Here is a 20,566-nt window from a genome sequence, read left to right as displayed (position 1 = left end):
AAGCACAGGTAAACATTGGGCATATGGAGAGCTAAGTTGCATTTTGCTACAACTGCCAAGGTCCACTAACTCAGAGATGGGCAGATCCCTAGATTATTTGCAACAGATAGATTTCTGACACTCAATTGTTCAAAAAGAATAGCAAGAATATGATACACAGGAACTTAAATTAGATTGCTGAAATGAAGAAAACATGGGTTAACCAGTAAAGGATAGTTGTACGGCAGGTGTGTGAGTTCAGCTCAGTTCTGGTACTTGGGGAAAAAAAATGTCTGGGTTTAGGAACTGCTTGGTAGCACCACGTTCTTTTAATTTTACGCTCTGCTCTTTGCACCTGGTTCCTGTGTGGTGTAACGAAAAGTGTGTTGGACTGTGACCTGGAAGACCAGAGTTTGAATCCCTCCTGAGTCATGAAGTGTCATTGGGTGACACTGTGTCTCAGACTAATCTGCCTCACAAGGTTGTTCTGAGGAAAAAGTGAGGAGGGGAAAACCATGTACACCACCTTGAGGTCCTTGGAGGAACGGGTGGTATAGAAATGTAATAAATGAATAAATAACCTCAGGGATCTAGCAAAAGACAAATTAGTTTCCTCAAGCTTGAAGTCTGACCTCCACTGCGGTACCTGGAGCCAGTCGCAAAATGCTGGTTCAGAAAGCATGAAGCCAATTACTTCCTTCACTTCACAAAAAAGCAAACAAACCCAAACACATTAACTCAGAGATGACCTGGAAATACAAGTACAAATCTACACTTGAGTGGCTGTTCACCAGGTATTCTCACAGCCTAATTTAGGAGGCAAATAGTTTCTGAAGTTGCAATCACTTGAGAGCCAGACTCCTTTGCCAATTTATGGCAGTCAAGCCAACCAGATCATGCATATGTATGTATAAACCATGGATGTAGAAAACTCTGAGTAAGTGAAACAGAGCAAAGAAACGCAACCATACAAAGAAGACAACCAACCAACCAGGTAATTTTTATTACAAAGTAAAAACATGGGGAATCTTAGAGAGAGCATGAAGAAAAGAAAAAGCCATTGCCACTCTCAGGATGCCGGCTGGGGTAATCCCTGCCTGGAGCTTCACAATTCTCCAATTAGTATTCTGGAGACAAACAATATGGCTGCCGCTGAGCCCTGTCATGAATCGAGCATGGCAGCTATCTGGCCTGGTGGGTCTTCAGGAGCAAACTGGGGGAAGTGACAGGATTGAGGAGAATCTGGCTTGTGGAGAAGCATCTGTAGAGGCAGACAACAGAGCTGGAAGAGGAGGGCGATATCCGAAGATCAACCACAAAATGGCCACTCCTCCCCCACTGCTCCGAGCACAGCAAAAGAAGCCCGCTCAGGCTCCTTCGAGGGCACCAGCCCGACCTGTCATTCATTCAGCCTCAATGACAACAGGGAGGGGATTATCCTGGGCTGCAGCTTCTGCCTCGCCCGCTTGCTTCCTGCGAGCCTCAGCCGGAGGCCGTGGAGGTGGGTTGGTTGGAGGGTGTTTAATGGTGGCTCCTATTTGTAGCGGTTCCCGTTGCCTCACTTCGATGGGACGCCACTCTTCGCCACGAATGGCAGCCTGGAGGAAAAAGCCCAGAGAGATGTGAGGAGGAAAGGGTATCTCGAGGGAAAGACCCATGTTTATTTTATTTTCTACATGCACATGGTCCCAGGTTCATAGGAGCGTCTGAGGCCTTACACAAAGTCATACGAGATTAGTTGAGCTAGCTCGGTATTGTCCACATTGACTGTCAACAGCACCTCAGGGCTTCAGGCAAGGCTACATTCCTAATTCTCCCTGGAGGCGCCACATATAGAACCTGGAAACTTCAGTATGTAAAGCAGATGATCTACCACAGAAGTAGGCCTGGGAGAGACTCCCACCTGAAACCTTGGAGAGCCACTGCCTGTCAGTGTAGCCAATACTGTGCTAGTTGGACCAATGGCCTGACTCAGTAGAAGGAGCTTCCTAAGTTCCCTATATTGTCCTTGCCATAGCTCAGAGGTTGAGCATCTGCCTTGCATGCAGAAGCTCCTGGCATTTCCAGGTAAGGCTGGGAATCGTCCCCTGCCTGAAACCCTGGAAAGCTGCTGCCCATCTGTGTAGATGATGCTGAACTAGAGGAATAAATGGTTGGACTCAGTATAAGAACATAAAGAACCTAAGAAGAGCCTTGCTGATCAGGCTAAAGGCCTATCTAGTCCAGCATCCTGTTCTCAAGCACAATCTGAGTGTGTAACAGCGTTTTCTACACCAGCAATTCCCAGCGATTGATACTTCAAGACAGAATTCAAACCCTGATGCAAATCCCTGTTCTGTCAAAGACTCATTCTGTCCATAGCCTCCATTCAAGTCACATCCCACCCACCCCTGTCTGTCAGTCTGATGGCAATGTAAGCCAGCCAGCTGACCTCACTGAGTTCATTGCAGAGACACTGTGTATTTTTTAAAAAAGTTGTTTCAGTTTTTCTTGATGCCCTTTATGCATCGATGGACCTGCATTCTATTTTTGTTCGATATTTATTTTATTTTTTCTTTTGTATCACGTTTGAAAACAAATAAAAATGATTTGAGAGGAAGGGGGGAATGTGTTGAATCTTTACTAGAGGAAAAATGAGTACATTTCTGCCCTGGAGACACTTATTACTATTATTATGTTGTATCCAATGTAAGTCATGCTCAGAGTACAACCATTGAAATTAAGGGATGTAACTATTTATTTCAATGGGTCTACTCTGAGTAAATGTCAGTTGGATACTGTGATGGGACGATGAGCTGCTTGTGCGTAAAATGCAAGTCCCTCAGAGTTTGATCAGGTTTTCAAACCTCTGCCTGTGACGGAGCCCCTCCAGCATGGCTGCGTCAATCACTAGTAGAATCCGAAAGTGGCTGCTTTCGGAATCTTTTCCAACATAAAAGCTCTTTAACGGAAACACGTCGTCTGGCCTCTCGGCGTGACAGTTTCCGGCGAGGTGTGGGTGTCCCTATAGGAGGTCCTGAGACCTCCCCACTGTTTTCGCTGGAAGTGTCTCTGAGCCATCCCTCCGACTCACTTTCCCTTGGAGTTCTTGCTCGCCCTCTACTGGTTCCCTCTTCCGCTGCTACTCCTCTCTCAACCTCAGTGAGCCTTTGCGCCCCCGGCGCTTTAGATGGCAGTTCCCTGACATCCACCTCCCCTCCAGGGCCCCCTTCACCCCCTCCCGTCTCCTCCCCTACTGGCGGTGAGGAGGTAAAACCCCTGAAAGAACCTCCCTCATCTTCCGACGTCGCGAACACTTCCCTCCACTTGTTGCTGTTCCTACTCTCTCGGTAATCTTCGTCATCGGAGTCCACTCCCTCTTCCAACTCCGACTCCGCGAACCCTTCCATTTCCTCTTCCTCATCGGTGGTGCCGAAATACTCCCTCCTAAACCTTGCTATCGGCTGAGGTTTCCTCGGGAACCTTTGGTGGAACGTTTCTGTTAAAACCTCGTCATTGACTTCCTCTGCACTTACCCAGGTGTTTTCTGACTCCGGTTCCCCTTCCCACGCCACCAAATACTCCACCTGATTTCCCTTCCACCTGGAATCGAGGATTTCCGCTACATGGTTGCGGCGTTCCCTCTCTTCCAAGGCTGGTCCCCTGACGTACTCCCCTTCACGTCCCCCCCTGTATGGTGACAGTAACGACCTGTGGAACACTGGGTGCAATTTCATGTGGTTGGGTAATCGGAGTTTGAAAGCTACCGGGTTGACCTGCTGAATGACCTCAAAGGGTCCCAATCTTCTGGGCCTCAATTTCTTACAACCCCCTTTGAACGGCAACCCTTGGGTTGACAACCACACTTGATCCCCCACCCTTATGGTTTCACCTTCCCTTCTGTTCTTGTCTGCCTGCTTCTTATATTGTGCCTTAGCCCTTTCTAAGTTGAGCTGGAGCTGATGATGGATCGCTTCCATCTCTTCTACAAAATGTTCAGCCGCTGGGACGCTCCATCTCTCCCCTCCTTCCCCTGGAAATGCCCTGGGGTGACACCCGTAATTAGCCAAAAAGGGACTCATCCCTGTGGACACATTCTCCGCATTATTGTAGGCAAATTCTGCCAACGCCAACTTTTCGACCCAATCGTTCTCTCTGTCATTGACATAACACCTCAGATATTGTTGAAGAATGCCATTTGCTCTTTCCGCCTGCCCGTTGGTTTCAGGGTGCCGGGAAGTTGAAAAATTGACTTCCACGTGCAGCAAGCTCATGAGCTTCCTCCAGAACCTGGAAGTAAATTGTTTGCCGCGATCTGAGATCACCCTCAAGGGAGCCCCGTGCAACCTAAAGATGTGTTCTACAAACAACTTCGCTGTTTCTTCCGCTGTGACTGCATGTGAGCATGCTACAAAGTGGCACATCTTAGTTAACAGGTCTACTACTACCATGATGGCTGTTTTCCCCTTGGACTTTGGCAGATCCGTCATAAAATCTATTGATATCGCTTCCCAAGGCCGTTCTGGTGTGGGTAATGGTTCTAATAACCCTGCCGGCGCCCTTCTTTCCCCTTTGGCTCGCTGACATTGGTCACACCCTCTTACATACTCCCTTACATCTTCCCTCACCTTAGGCCACCAAAATTCCCTGGTAACCAACCACATGGTCTTGTGTTGTCCAAAATGTCCCGCCGTGGGGCTATCATGCAACTGCTTGAGTACTCTCCCCCTCAATTCACCTTCGGGTATATACAGTGCCCCTTTGTAATACAATGCCCCATTTCTTTCCTCAAAACCTCCGGGACTCTCGCCCTCCCCCCTGAGACCTCTGAGCTTATCCTGGGCATATTCATCATTTTCCGTTTCCTCTACCAGTTCTCGTTGCCCCACCAGCGCCGCCCCACACACCCAGCGGTCCTCAGGGATGACATGTCTCTCTTCGATCACCCCCTCCCCTTCCCAATACTCTGGTTTGCGTGAGAGCGCGTCCGCCCTGACGTTTTCTGGGCCTGGCACATAACAAATTTCAAAGTTGAATTTGGAGAATTCCTGTGCCCATCTCACTTGTCGTTGGTTGAGCACTCGAGCTGTTCTCCAATACTCTAAATTCTTGTGGTCGGTGCACACTTGCACCTTGTGTTGTGCCCCAATTAATAAATGTCTCCACCTCCGGAATGCTTCGTGAATGGCAAGTAGTTCCCTGTCATACACCGTGTAATTCCTCTCGGATTTATTCAGCTTCCGCGAGAAGAAGGCACACGGTCTCCACTCCGACGCACTCCTCCCCGGTTGAAGAAGGACCGCCCCTACCGCCCGGTCGGATGCATCGGTTTCCACTCTCATGGGTTTTCGTAAATCCACATGCAGAAGTTGTTCTTCCGAGGCGAAAGCCCTTTTCAGTTCTTCAAAGGCTCGATCCGCCTCTACCGTCCAAACAAATTTCTTCTTGCTGCTGAGGCAGTCGGTGATGGGCGCCGTCAAGTGGGCAAAGTTCTTGATGAACTTCCGATAAAAGTTCCCAAACCCCAAGAATCTTTGCACGTCCTTCTTGGTCTTCGGTGTCTTCCATTCCAGTACCGCTTGGACCTTGCCTGGATCCATGGCCAATCCCTTGTCTGACAAGCGGTACCCCAGGAATTCCACCTCCTTGGTATGAAACTGGCACTTCTCCAGTTTCACCCACAGCTGGTTGGCTTGCAGCCTGCCCAACACTTCTCGAACGTCCCTCACATGCTGTTCCTCATCTTCCGAATACACCAACACGTCGTCTAAAAAGGCCACACAATTCTTGTAGAGCAAAGGTCCCAGAACGTGGTTTATAAAAGCTTGAAAACACGCGGAGCCCCCTTGTAGACCGAAGGGCATAACGAGGTATTCAAAGGCTCCCAAAGGGGTAAACATGGTGGTCTTCCATTCATCTCCCTTCCTTATGCGTATCAGATTGTACGCCCCCCGCAGGTCCAGCTTTGTAAAAATCTTTCCCTTCCTTACTCTGGTCAAAATGTCATCAATTCGGGGCATAGGGAAAGCCAGGGGCTCCGACACTGCATTGAGGGCCCTAAAGTCACACACCAGTCTCGGTTTGTCTGTGTTCTTTTTGTCCACAAAAAACACTGGGCTGCCCCCCACCGCTCGGGACTCTCTGATGAAACCTCGCTTCAGGTTTTTGTCAATGAACTCCCTCAGCTCCTGCATCTCCCTGTCTGACATGGCGTACAGCTTGCCTACTGGGAGTTGGGCCCCAGGGAGTAGGTTGATTTGACAGTCAAAGGGTCTATGCGGTGGCAGTTTGTCTGCTTCCCTTTCGCTGAATACGTTGCTCAGATCTGCGTATTGCGGGGGCACCTTCCCTTTGTCCATTACTTCCATCCCGGCTAGGGTGACTCTGTCTCCTCCCGAAACCTTCCCCTCCTTGCAGTGTTCTAGGCAATGCGCTGACCCAAAGGAGACCACCCTCTGATGCCAGCCCACTAGCGGATCGTGTAGCGCCAGCCAGCTCATCCCCAAAATGATGGGCGCTCCTCCCAGGATGGCCACATTAAACGCTATCTGTTCGGTGTGCCTTGCCACCCTCATTATCATCGGGACAGTCTGTTGGCTAACTTCTCCCCCCAACAGCTCTCTGCCGTCAATCGTAGTCACCTGCAAGGGGTTACTTAAAGGGATGGTCTGTATCTGATGCTCAGCTGCAAACTCCTTACTCATGAAATTACAGGAGCTGCCTGAATCCAAAAGCGCCTTGATCTTTAGTGGGTGTCCGTTTGGCAGTTCTAGTAACACCTCTATCACTAAAGCGGGTCTGGGAGGTTCCGGCGTGGGCACTTTCACTGCTCTTTGGCCTGGCTGCTGTGCCCCGACGGTGGCAGCCAGGCGTTGGCTTTTACTTGCTCCTTGCCTTCCTCTTCCTTTCCCCCAACAGCTCCTGCCATCCCTTGCCATTCCTTTCTTTGTGGGCAGACTCTGGCAAAGTGCCCTGGCTGTTGGCAGAGATAACATCTCTTGGCGCTCTTTCCCTCCTTCTTCCGCCCTTCACTGGGATTTGAAACTGCGCGCGCCCGCGCTGTTCCAACTTCCATCGGCTCTGCCGGCGGGAAAGGTGGCTCTGGAATGTCTGGAATGCGGAACTCCCTCCAACGGTCTCCTTTCCCTTCCCGCTTTTCCAAAGCCCTCGCCTCCTGGCGCGCTCCTATGGACAGCGCAGATTTGGTTAATTGATCCATAGACTCCGCCCTGGGCCCCCGGGAAAGCTCATCTTTGACGGTTGAAGAAAGCCCCTCTTCGAAAAGCATTTGGATGGGCTCCGCCGATAGGTCCCACCCCAATTTATGAATCAGCATAGTAAATTCAGTCCAGTACTCACGGACAGATCTGCTTCCTTGCTGGCAAGCCATTAACTGCCTTCGCACCACCCCCTGCTCAATATCGCTGGAAAACATCAGGTCCATGGCACGAAAAAACTTCCTCGTGTCCTTTAGGATCTCATTATTCGCTGCCATCAGGGGTCTAACCCAATCTTTCGCCCCGGATTCGAGATGGCCAATCACAAAAGCCACTCGCGATTCCTCGTCGGGGAAGTAATCAAACTGCAAGTTTAGAGCGTATTGCATCTCTGTTCTAAAGGCATGATAGTTCCTGGGATCCCCCCCGAATTTCTGCACCAATCCTGGTACCTTTCTGGCGAGCGGGGTGGTTTTCTCCTTTCCCTTTTCTGCATCCTGAGCCCTCCTCTCCTCAAGCCTCGCCGTTTGCAGCGCCAACTGGATCTCCAACGCCCTGTACCTTTCTTCCAGGCTTGGACCCCCTCCAGCTGCTCCTGCTCCTCCGGTTCCGGCTGGGTTGCTCATGATGCTTCTCCCTGCACAAGCTGGCTTTCGGTGACTTTCGGATTGCTGTGATGGGACGATGAGCTGCTTGTGCGTAAAATGCAAGTCCCTCAGAGTTTGATCAGGTTTTCAAACCTGTGCCTGTGACGGAGCCCCTCCAGCATGGCTGCGTCAATCACTAGTAGAATCCGAAAGTGGCTGCTTTCGGAATCTTTTCCAACATAAAAGCTCTTTAACGGAAACACGTCGTCTGGCCTCTCGGCGTGACAGTTTCCGGCGAGGTGTGGGTGTCCCTATAGGAGGTCCTGAGACCTCCCCACTGTTTTCGCTGGAAGTGTCTCTGAGCCATCCCTCCGACTCACTTTCCCTTGGAGTTCTTGCTCGCCCTCTACTGGTTCCCTCTTCCGCTGCTACTCCTCTCTCAACCTCAGTGAGCCTTTGCGCCCCCGGCGCTTTAGATGGCAGTTCCCTGACAGATACAAAACATTTTCACTATTTATTTCTGATTATGGTTATTTGATTTATTCCCTGCCCTTCACCATAAGGTCTCAGGATGGGTTACAGGAATCTAAAAATAAATGTCATTGTGAAGAGAAGAGTGTGGGTCCTAAAAATATATTCTCTCAGGTGCCAAAGTCCGGGGTAAAAAGCTGAGGCCTCAGCACTTTAAAAAATTGAATATCTTGTTAGACTCAAATAAGCGATAGCAAATGCCCCGTTAAGATTAAACAAGCTTTTTACACCACATAAATTATACATATTCTACAAAAACTTATAAGAAAATGAGATACTAATACAATATCATCATCATCATCATCATCATCATCATCATATTTTTATTGCTTTTATATCCCACCTTCTTCTCCAAGGAGTTCAGAGTGGCACACACGCTTCTCCTCCTACTCCTTATTCAAGTCCCACAACAACCCTGTGAGGTAGGTTAGGCTGAGAGTTGGTAACTGGCCCAAGGTAAGCCTCCTGAGTGGGGATTTGAACCCTGGTCTCCCAGGTTTCTTTCATCCAACTCTCTAATTGCCACACCGCAGTAGGCATCATAAACCCCAGGATGTACAATGTCATTTCTTGCTCCACATGAAATACTGGAATATGCTCAATTATCAACTTGAAGTAACATATTTTGTATTTAAAGGTAGCATGAGCTCTGACCAGCAGAGGGAGCTAGAGGGCTGTTAGCCATTCCTAGGCTCTGAAGCAAAGGATTGCAAGAACTAAAGGTTGACTTGCAGATCCAGCAGCCTAAAACCATCAGACAGCTGAGCCCTGGATCTTTGCAAAAATTATAGAGGAGAATCCTTTTGTGCAAACTGATTGAAGCTTTAAAACAGGGGCGACTCTGTTTTACAAGAAACTCTCAGGACAAGGACCTAATAATCCTCTGAGACCATTCTCCCCACAAAAAAACAAATATTTATTCCATTTTCTCCTTGACTATCTTAAAAGGACACCTAGAGCGAAACTGTGGTAAAATGCACATTTATTTAAATTTAACTCATCAATCATTCAGTTTACTAAACACTGGATGATCCATTAGATATAAATCATTTTAACTATTTGACATCTTTGTATATATTATTACTGTTGCTGCTGTTAATTCAGGAGTCAAATGGGGGTTGTGGTGGGGGCTGCTTACCAGTAAGTAGATGGCGCTGGCAATGGCGAGACAAACTGTGCCGAGGATCGTGGCCAGTAAAAATGCTGCTGGAACGGCCAAGCTGCAAAAGGAACAAGTGAGAGAGATTTATTTGTATTTGTTTTAGAGAATCTATAAGCCACTTCTCACTTCTATGATAGCTTATCAAATCAGTTTACATATAAACCATAATGCAATGAACTCAGCAGAAGGATGATGGGGACAAAGATAGAATTAGTTGGCTCTGGCGCCACCTACTGTTGACCTCTCTGCCTTCTGCCCTATCAGTCTCAATGGGCACCAGCCACCAATGAAATATGCAGAGCATCACCTGTGTTGCGCCATTCCTTCCAAGAATCCCAGCAGTCCAGCTAGGCAGTCTCCTCCCAATGCCTGGATTTATGTGTGGAATGTTTTAATGCCATCTTGTGATGCTCTAATGGATGCTTCTTAATAGGGTTCCCATATTTCAAAAGGTGAAAATCTCCCCACCCACCCCCAGACATTTAAGGGATTTCTGCCCCGACACTTGCTCTTTTTTTATTAAAAAAGGGAGAATGCACTGTAAGAAGGAGGTGTGACTAACATCTTATGACCGTCTTAAGATTCAATTGAGTAAACAAAACACCCAACCACATTGCAGAACCAAGGAAAGGGGACCCACTGTAATGCCCCTCCCCCCAACCACATCCAGTTAGGACTTCCATGCGAGTTTCATGTATGTGGACCACACACAAACACACACATGTCTCTATAAGACGTGAGCATCAGTTAACTGGAGAGACAAAGCAGAAAGTTTTGTCTAATTTCCCCCCCAAATACTGAAAAGGGTGACAAGTCAAGAAGTGGAATGAATTATTTACCATATGTGCAGGAAAGCCCGGACGTAGTAATTCCTAGTGAGGGGTCCAAATGCCTTCACGACAGTTGTGAAGCACTTCTGGCCACTGTTGGGGATGGGAATAAAAAGAGAGAGTGCAATGACAAACACAGATTCTAGTTGTCAAAGGGTTCTGTGATACCCAGAAGCTTGCTCAAAAGCCATACTGAATGAAGGAGGCAGACCTAACCTTTTGAAACTACATTGATTTTAACCAGAGAGTTCCCGAGCTCAAGGTGCATGGTTTTGTCTATCTTTGGATACAACTGGATGCCATTTTGAAGGAAGATGGCAGGCTGACCCTTTTGGAAATGTGCTGAACGTAACCACTGATTTCAAAAGTGCGCTGGAGTTTTGGGTTCTTAGAATTCCCAAGCAACACCAGGTACAAGGCTGCATAACTAAAATGAATGCCTATTTTGAAAGCCAATGTCAATAACAATCGTGGTCAAAAATGAAAAGGCATTAGACACCATACTTATTAAAAGAATGGAAATGGTTTATTGAATATTTACAAACTGTAAACAGTTAAGAACATTGGTAGGATTATTGTAATGCAGTTTCATAAGAGTACGGTATATATTTAAAGTAAATAAAAAAATGATCAAATTAAGTTAATTTGGATATGCAGAAGATATTAAAAATAAAGTTAAGGAGCCAAAGAAATAGGGGGAAGGAAGTCAAGTTTTGAAATGTTGGAATGACTGTAAAATTATTGAAAATCATAAATAAAAATAAAACATTTTTTAAAAAAGACACTTACCACCGCTCCATCGTAGATCCCTTTTTCCGCTTCCCCCTCGGGTACTCCAGCAGGCATATAAAGACTCCAGCAGCTCTTTGGGGGAAAGGGTTAAGGAAGGAGGGTATCTCTTTTGTGCCCCATTATCCTAGGAAAGCTTTCTCCTGAGTAGTCCCTGATATCCAGGACAGCTCAGAATCCCTCCTTTGCTCTGCCCCGGGAAATGAGAGAAGAGTTTTAAAAAATGTATATATATTATGTTATGTTATGTTATGTTTTATGTTATGTGTTTTTCCAACAGAAAAAATATTTCCAAAGTCCCACTAGTGACCTGGAGGAAGTTTGTATCTTAGCAATATTAAGCCAAAGTGCCAGTTCACACATGCAGCACACATGTTTGTCTCAACACAATCTTTCCTCTGTGTGAGGGGGTGGAAGAGGCATGGAGAGAGATCTGTTTGAAGCAGACTGTACGCTGAGGTAAAGCCTGCATCTCTTTCTGCAATCACTGTGGTTGAAAACACAAAAATTTCCCCCAAATACCAAAACTGAAACGGCTGCAAGCTATTTCAGGCTGTAGGCCCCTTGAGACCGAGACCTGTTATCTATAGGGGAGCATGCAGATAGAAAACGCTAGACAAATACTAGGGTCATACCTGCACGTTTAGCTCACTTTTATGCCACCGTAAGCAGCCATGGCTTACCCCCAAAGAATCTTGGGAGGTTTGTTTGTTAAGGGTACTGAGAGTTGTGAGGAAAACCCTTCTTCCCCTCACAGAGCTACAATTTCCAGAGTACTCTGAGAAGATTGGTTGTTAAACTACTCTGAGAATTGTAGTTCTGTGAGGGGAAGATGGAATCTCCTAACAGCTCTCAGCACCCTTAACAAACTACAGTTCCCAGGATTCTTTGGTGGAAGCCATGACTGACAAAGTGATATAATAGTGCCTTAAATGTATGTTGTGGATGTGGCCTTCAAAATGTGACTACAGTGGTACCTTGGTTTGCATATGTCTTGGTTTGCAAATGTTTTGGATTACAAACATGTCAAACCCAGAAGTGCGTGTCCCAGTTTGCAACCTTTTTTTGGATCACAACCCATTTTTTTCGGATTACAAACAAAAAATTTTTGGAGGCCCCATTGGCGAAAGTGCTCCTTGGGTTACAACCTGTTTTGGTTTACAAACGGACCTTCGGAATGGATTATGGTTGTAAACCAAGGTACCACTGTATGTGTATAGCCTGGATCAGAATGAGATTCTCACACAAAGGCACCGGGAATCTGATGAAGGAATAAAATGGTTGTCAAATTTACTTTCCCCCTCTTCCTTTCCCATCCCATCTCTCTTTTCTTTTTGTGCCATGTCTTTTAAATTGCATGTCTGTGGGCAGGGATGCTCGTGTTTTTTATTAATCACACCTAGGTTGCTCTGGGAGTCTTTTCAGATAAAGAGTGGAGTAAAACCACTTTAAGCAAACACCAAAGTTTTGAGGGATGTAGAAGAGCAGAAAAAACTGGACACATGGTCCAGGGACAGGAGAGAGAACAGACCAGGATGGATTTCATATTGGTTTGAACTCATCAGGCCAGATCTTTACAAATCCTCTGCTCTGTTTTATCCCCCCCACTATAACCCAAATATCAGATGAGCATAAGGTCAATTCCATTTCACCCTTTCAACAGCTCCTGCAAACAAAACCCCTCTGATTGCTGTGTTACATGTGGGGAACTGAGTCTGAGAAGTACCAAACTGCACAAGGGCATCTGGTTGAACTGGGGGAGAGCTTGATCTCACTGACTGGCAGGCTCAAACCCACAAGCAGCAGGATGTCACTCCATGTGCACATTGTTCCTTTGCACAACCTACAAGCCAACTCAGTCATTTCTGCTCTGCCCTTTCACCAGCAGCCAGTGACTGGCTATGGAACTGCAACTTCCTGGACACCATTTACTAAACAGAACCTACCTTCTTCCCTCTTTTCATGGTGCAGCTACCGAAATTCCACATTTTGCAATCCTCATACTTCTGCAGAACGCCTGCGTTAAGCAAAGCGACTATTTTTTATTTCCTTGACATCATTTGGCCAATGGAACCTTGCTTCCACCTCTTGTTCAGTCACAGAAATTCCAATTTTGTAATCACTAGACTTCTGCAAGCGCGCACACACACACACACACACACACATGACCAGATTAAGCAAAACCCCAATTTATTCCTGCTGTACCATCTTGGGAACTGGTCAAAAGGAAGTTGGACTAGATGGATTTTGAGGTGCCTCCCACCTATTTGATTCTGTGATACCAACAGAATCATAAGGCATCCTGCGGCTACAGAATCCGGGGGGGTTTTTTTTGGGGGGGGAGAAGAAGGGAGAGAGAAATCACATGGAAGGATACATTGAATAGGCTGCAAACTGCCAGTTTTTGAACTGTCCAGCAACTGCCACGATCCCACCAGTCACTAGAACTAAAAGGGGGAAAGAAAAAAAAGACAAGCTTACCTACCAGTAACCACAGTCCACCATAAATCAACACTGAAAAGAAAAAAAAATCCAACAAGCAAAACAAATGTAACGAGCCCACAGCTCACAATTCATGGTCCAACATTTATTGATGTATTTATTGCGGGAGAAAAATAAATTAAGAGCAGAAAAGCCACTTAAAATTAGAGAGTCCGTGTGATGCTGTGCAGTGGTTGGAGCAGGATGGGCAACCTCTCTATGCAACCCTCTCTGTTTGCCCCTTAGCATTCTCCCGCAGGCCACACTGTTCCCCAGTCCTGCTTTGCATGGCTTGCAATGTGTCCTTGATCTCTAGTAATGCCTCTTACTTGCCTACATGCAGGATGGAGAGAGCTGGGTAGGTAAGAATGTGTGTAAAAACTAGCCTGCTGTGCCCAGAGTAAAATCTGCATCTGCTGCCCTGCCCACTTTTGGCTCTGGCTCCACCCACCATTGGCATGTGGCCCTCAGACGGTTTCCCACAAGGAGATGCGGCCCTTGGACTGGCGAATGTTCCCCACTCATCTGTCAGAGAGTGTTGCACTGGGACCAGCGGGACCCAGGTTCCATTCCCTACCCAGCCATGCAGCTCAGGGAGTGTGGCCTTCCCCACAGGATTGTTGTGAGGACAGAAGCAGCACAGAAATATGCACAATGCTCTTTGGCAAAAAGGCAGGATGAGAAATAAAGGAAGGGCCTTTGACAGAGGCAGAGATTAACTCCCAAAGAAACAGCCATTCCCCACCTCCAGGAATGCCTGCTTCTTAACTTTCTGCTTTCAATGAATGATACTCTGTGCATGTTCAGAGGCAACTTTGTCTTTGCTATTTCTCTGAAAACGTGTGAGGGCAAGGAGCACCCATAGCAGCAGATAATAATCTTTTGTGCTGCAAGGCATTCTTTAATTGCTCACAGCACTTTTCACACATTATCTCAGCCTTGCTCTTAATGTTCCCTCAGGCTCCACACTGCCCAGCTTTGAATGGGGATGGGGAGCTGTTTGTTAAGAAAGAATTACTTGCTTGGAGTTGCCCAGTGAAAATGATTGGCAGTAGACTCAGGGCAGATAAAATGCAGGATCCCCCCCCCACACACACAATACGTCATTCATTTGTGGAATGTACAGACTCAGGGGCTGTGGAAATGGCCCCTCACTTCAATGACTTTTAAAAGGAGAGGAGAGGCCAATTCGGGGGAGACTTTTATCAACCGCAGACCACAACCCATGGTAATAGAGCCTCCAGGTTCAAGGGCAGGCTACCCCCCCCAAAAAAAGCTGCTGGGGAAGCAGAAGCAGGAGAGGGCTTTTGTCCTTTTACTCCCTGCTTGTGAGCTTCCCAAAGGCATCTATCTGGTTGGATGCTGTGAGAGGCTGGACTTCAGGACTTCTCCCTAGCTGGGCTTCTAGTCTGACCTAACTGAAACATCTCTTCTTAGCCACATGTTACGCCCCACTTGTGAAGAAGGAGGCTGAATTAATTTACATTTGTGACCTGATCTGACAGGATGGTTTCTTCTTCTTCTTCTTATATCCTTGTGGCGGAAGTCATCTGGTTGTGTTCCTGGACAAGAACTCCCTTAGTCTTGCTCCACACACCCTTTTCTCATGTCCTTCTAGGAGGATTAGACTAATTCACAGAGGAGGAGGCTATCAGTGGCTAAGAGTCACACAATGCCCGTATGCTACTGCCTCTGGGATCAGCTCATACCCTTTGTTTCTGCTGGTGCTTGCGTAGTCAAAAATGTCACCCTCTTGGCGTAAGAGGGAAGGAGGCATCAGGGAAACGCCAATGTTTGCAAAAGTGGAAGAAATCTTTAGGGTGGGGGTTGGGGGTGCAGGGGGCAGATATAAGCTCAGGGAAGGGCCATAACCCAGGGGCAGAGCACCTGCCAGATTCAACCCCCTTCATCTCTGAGCACAGATAGGAAACCCTGGAGAACTGCTGCCAGTCAGCGTAGGCAATATTGCGCTTTATAAGCCAAGTTTGTGGGGGGTGGGGAGGGGGCAGTTCCCATAGAGGCAGATTTAGGGCATCACAGCCAGTACCCCCGCAGTGGGAGCTGAGCCAAGGGGGCGCCATAGGGAGTCACAGCTATAATGTAGTGCATGTGTAGAATGGGAGGCAATGGGTGGAGACATGCCAAATTTTGGTCTTGCGCAGGGTGCAGGTGAAAGACCAGAGTCTGCCCCCGGTTTCCATTGGAGCATCTGGTTAGCCACCTGGAGTCTGAACTAGATGGGTCCCCTTTGGCCTGATCTAGCAGACAGGTCTCTTTCCTTTAGAGCCTCACTTCCTACTAGGTCACCTGACTGCAGGGAAATTCCCACAAGGCCAGTTTACCACCATCAGATCTTTTGCAAGGAAGAAGAACCAAGAAGTGAAACCTTCTCCCAGTCTGTTATTGCCTCACCACCTGACTGCTCTGGGTGGGTGTGGCACAGGAGCAAGCACTGATTTCATGAAAAAGTTTTTGCAAGGTGCTAGGTCATAAGCCCTCCTCTGTCTGTGTGAACACACTAACCCAGATTAAAGGAACTTTCTCTATATATACGGACCAGTGGCGTAGCGTGGGGGGTGCAGGGGGGCCCGGCCGCACCGGGCGCAACATCTGGGGGTTAGGGGTAGGGGGCGCAAATCCACGGGTTAGGGGGCGCAAATTACTTGCCTTGCCCCGGGTGCTGACAACCCACGCTACGCCACTGGTACGGACAACAAGCCCACTTCTGCAACAAAAGCACTCAAGGCTGGGGCTGCTGGTTTCTCTGACCTGGGCAGCATTTCTTATTTTGTCAAGGGAGCATATGAGGCTCCCAGCGGGCCAGAAACAGCTCCCTTCTGCTGCCTCTTGTGTTTTGGTTCACAGGGCAACTGAAGTTTTAAAAAGCAAGAACTTGCCATGGCCGTGCTGCCAGGCTCTCCTTGTCTGAAAGGAGCCAGGCGGACATCTGGGATGCGTCAAGCAGAGCGCCAGATGGACGCATTCGAGCACACTTGAACCAGCAGGCCTGCGGAAGCAAACGGGATGTTCTGTGCACTGCTGTGATTACAGCACGAAGGCCGAACTATGCAGGAATTAAAGGAGCTGGCAAAGATGCAGGAGCTCCGCGTCATCTTAAGATACCAGCTTCAAAAGATCCAAATAATGGTGCAGTGAAAACAAGGAAGGGTCTTGTGGGAAATTAGAGACAAAACTATTTACTGTAGCATGCCATACAAATAAACACTCCACAAAGCTAGTCTATGAAAGTTTATGCTGCAAGAAATCTTTTTATCTTTATGGTACCATGAAATTCTCTCTTTTTAAAGATGCTGTCTGTTTAGGGGCTAAATGATATCCCAGGATTAATTGAAAGCTTTATCTGTGAACTAGATTTGTTTATTTTTAGAGTCTTGGCTTTTGTTTTACATAAAAATAAGACTGAGAGGCACATGCAAATCAACACAGGCTATGTGCCGATGCTATGTCTCTCAAATTCAACAACTGCACTTGCAGCCAGAAGTGCAAGTATTTGCACACAAACATACGTCCAGTTTTCACATTGCCTCAAGGCAAAACTATCCATTATGTTGAGAGTACATGTTTTAGGTAAGAAAGAGGTACAGTACATAACAATTGACAGATGCAAAGCAACAGTACAATGTTTAGACTGGGGCTGTGTACACACCATACATTTCAAACACATTGCTTCCTCCAAAGAATCCTGGGAAGCGTAGTTTATTCCCTCAAAGAGCTGCAGTTCCCAGCACCCTTAACAATTTGCAGCTTCCAGGATCCTTTGAAGGAAGCCACACGCTTTAAACGTGGTGCGGAAATTTGAAAAAAATAATTTGTGCTATCAAAGGTATAAAATATGAAAGTTGGATACATTTACACATTTCTGTTGAGTGCTCAGCTGTAGTCCCCTGGGTTCTGATTATTTCTTATGTATTGAATTTATATCCCCCCTTCCTCCTGAAGGAGCCCAGGTTGGCAAACACATTTTTTAAAGTGTTCTAAAATAGTTAAAATGTTTTTTTAAACCCCAGTTACAATTAAAAATATTATTTCATTTATGGATCTCAGGGTTGTCAGGAACAGTAACCTTCAGCCACCAAATGGGGGGTCCCGCTTCGCTTATGTACAGGGGCTGTCTCAAACAGATGCAGGATGCTAAGCAATGCGCCCAGTAAAAAAACCTCATTTGGGATGTTTGTGGGCTGTCCATTTTGATAGAGTCTCAGGCTGCTTCCAAACAACCTATATATTGAGGAATCAACCTGATTTGTTTGTAGGAAGATTATATGTTGCTGACTATTTAATAAACATTTATTCTGTGTGCAGGGAAGTCTGGTCCATCAAAGCAAATGTTACCACACACTTTCCCCATCACTTTCCTTACTGCAAGAAGTCCTATTGAGTGATGCTGGCCAACTAATCAGCCCTAATGATTTTGAATATGGATACACAATATGGCTCTTGATTACTCCACCTTAACTAACAGGAAAATGGAAGGCTGTGTGCTTGCAAATGCCCTAGCCTGCACAGATCACTCCTGGGCTAATGGCAACATCAAGTTTCCTTCCTTATTTTCATCCACTGCACTTCCTCAAAAGGAAAGCACAAAAATCTCCTTGGTTCTGATGGTCACAGCCAAGCCAGGTTAAAGTCCTTTCCCCTCCAAAAATCTAGAAGTCTCCTTCGTGCCCAAATTAAAAAGAATGCCCCCATCAACAAAAGGAGGGTGTTATGTGTTTAACATAACCACCACAGGACAGGTGAACTGCTCTCCCACACAGCAAGGAAATACATCCAGGAGAGAGAGTCACAACACACACACAAACCCGATGGCAAGGCAGAGCTGAAACACGAGTAAAAACTGTTGCCATCACTATGCAAATTCAAAGATTAAGATTCGGTTTCATCAAGACTAATTTGAGATTACTGGGGAATATATCATTGCTGGCCACTGACACTGGGAATTTCACAAAAGCACGTTTAATTGAAATGCTCAACGTTTAGGAACAAATACATTTTGTTTATTTTTTTAAAAGAAGGGAGAATTTAAGGGGTTGATAATTTCAGTCTTGGCTCTGCAAACTCACAGGCAGGCTCTCGCTCGCTCACATTTAACCCGGTCCCCCTGCTTTCCCCAGCCCAAAGCTACTCCACTAAAAGATGCGCCCCATATTTTTAATTCCACCCACTCAGGCACAAAGCAAATGGACTGAGGCTATGGAGCCCCTTGCAATTCCTTCATTTACTCTGGTTTAACCACACCACGATGGGGAGAACTGGAGGAGGAAGAGTGGACTCCCGGGACACAAACCTGCTGGAGGGACTCGAATTCTTTCGCGAAGGAAAGATTTCGGGAAGGTGGCTCAGAACAGTTTCTAACCTGGCATCGCCCGCTTTTCCTTGCCTGGGGCGACAAAGACACTCTGCACTTGCTCAGGGGCCCTTTTGCTCCACTTGGCAAGGAGAGACGCTGGTGTCCATCCCCCCTCCCTCCTCGGATCCCCCCACACCCCCAAAAAAACTCACTCAGGCCGGAGGCCAGCGCCTGCTCGTTCGCCCACATGGCCCACTCGATGCCCCCCATCGCGCCGCGCTCAGCTGCACCGAGAAAGTGAAGGAGGGAGCCGGCTGCTGGGCGGACACCTCTCCCCCCAACTCCCCTACGTCCCTTCCTGCTCCTCCTCTGCGGGCCGAGCCAGAAACGCCCCACAACAGCCCGGCCTCCGCCAGTGTCTCCCTCCAGACACGCGTCTCGGCCTTCCCTGCCGCCCCGATTCCCACGAAGCGCCGCTGCGGCTCGCTCCAGTTCCAAACGCTGCCAGCTTTCGACTTGCACAGGATTCTTCAACTCAAGAGGCGTGCAGGGGAAAACAGCGCCCAAAAAGTTCACACAACTCACCCTAATCATCCTCAGCATAGTGTAAAAGAACCACGTGAACGCAGCCCCTTAAAATTGATTCTCCCCGCCCCCCAAAAAGCAGCGGGATGTTAGATGCTGTTGAGAACACTGTAGAACTGAAACCATTCCAATACTCTACTTTTATTAACCTCTTCATATCCAGAACCCATCACATCATTGGGATCCGTTTTATTTACTTAAGATATTTTAAGTGTTTTATGCCTTGGGAGAAAAGATGACACATGAATTTAATAAACAATGAAAAGTTAAGACAGACAAAGAACTTAACAGCAGCACACCTTTAAAGGAGATGCTAAGCTTTGCATCCCAAAACTCCGAAGTAGGGAATCAAGTGCCGAAAGCTGCAGGATAAGGCCAGGAGAACATAAGCTGTGCTTCAAAATTGGCAGATATAAACAGGAATCAGACAAGAAATGAATTTTGTGCAACGGCTCTTGGGGAAGGAGGAGACTTTCTGCTGCTAACTGTAAGCAGAGGGGAAAAGAGACTTCCTCTCAACTGCCAGGAACTGGATTGACCAAGATCAGCATTCACCTCCAAATGCAGTATCCAAATAGGAGGGTTAATTGTGGGACACTGAAGGCGGAAAGGCCATAGCTTTGTGATAGAGAACCTGCTCTGCTTGCAGGAGGTCCCGGGTTCAGTCAGCAGCATCTCCAGGTAGGGTTGGGAATGTGCTATCTGAAGCTCTGCAGAGCTGCTGCCAGTCAGTGTAGACAAAACTGAGCTAGATGGACCAGCAGTAAAAGCCAGCTTCACGTGTGTTGTTGTAGAGCAACCACACTAGTTCAAGAGATCCAGCCAGGCAGCAAGGGATCTGCAGCCCAAAATTTGCCTGGCTCGTTCAAGGCCGCATTTGAAAAACCAAACGCTCTCCAGTTGCCCCAAAGTCTGCATGGCGTCTTCACTCCTTCCCATACAACATGCCTCTCTCCTCACCTACTCCATGTGTGGCAATGGTTCCAATTCCTTTTGTCTGCTTCTTCCTTGTCTCGTTCACTCCTCTACATTTGCCTTTTGCTGCTGACAAGCTCCTGTGGAGGAGAGAGGTGGGAGCCAGCTGTACGTCATCTAGCCTGGTGAAAGTCTCCTCC

At 47.3% G+C, this 20,566-nt stretch overlaps 1 protein-coding gene across 1 annotated transcript; it reads right to left on the bottom strand.

Moving 5' to 3' along the window:
* Positions 1–956: 956 nt before the first annotated feature.
* CYBA (cytochrome b-245 alpha chain) lies at positions 957–19,225 on the bottom strand. The gene is made up of 6 exons (XM_081920246.1): positions 19,079–19,225; positions 13,452–13,521; positions 11,075–11,149; positions 10,295–10,378; positions 9,432–9,513; positions 957–1,577 (listed from the first exon to the last, which is right to left on the bottom strand). The coding sequence occupies exons 1-6, from the start codon at positions 19,134–19,136 to the stop codon at positions 1,383–1,385; spliced, it is 564 nt and encodes a 187-aa protein (XP_081776372.1). The 5' UTR covers positions 19,137–19,225; the 3' UTR covers positions 957–1,382.
* Between the last annotated feature and the right edge of the window lie 1,341 nt (positions 19,226–20,566).

This window comes from Podarcis melisellensis, assembly GCF_964234715.1.
Source record: "Podarcis melisellensis genome assembly, chromosome: 8".
Lineage (NCBI taxonomy): Eukaryota > Metazoa > Chordata > Lepidosauria > Squamata > Lacertidae > Podarcis > Podarcis melisellensis.
The sequence above is the reverse complement of the archived record's forward strand: the minus strand, read 5'-3'. Positions and strand labels throughout refer to the sequence as shown.

Coding starts and splice junctions, on each gene's coding strand:
- CYBA (XM_081920246.1), bottom strand. CDS start 19,136: ATGGGGGGCATCGAGTGGGCCATGTGGGCGAACGAGCAGGCGCTGGCC. Junction 11,150..13,451: donor CAGTTTGCAGCCTATTCAAT/GTATCCTTCCAT, acceptor TTTCCCCCAAAG/AGCTGCTGGAGTCTTTATAT. Junction 1,578..9,431: donor CCAGCGCCATCTACTTACTG/GTAAGCAGCCCC, acceptor TTTTTCCTCCAG/GCTGCCATTCGTGGCGAAGA.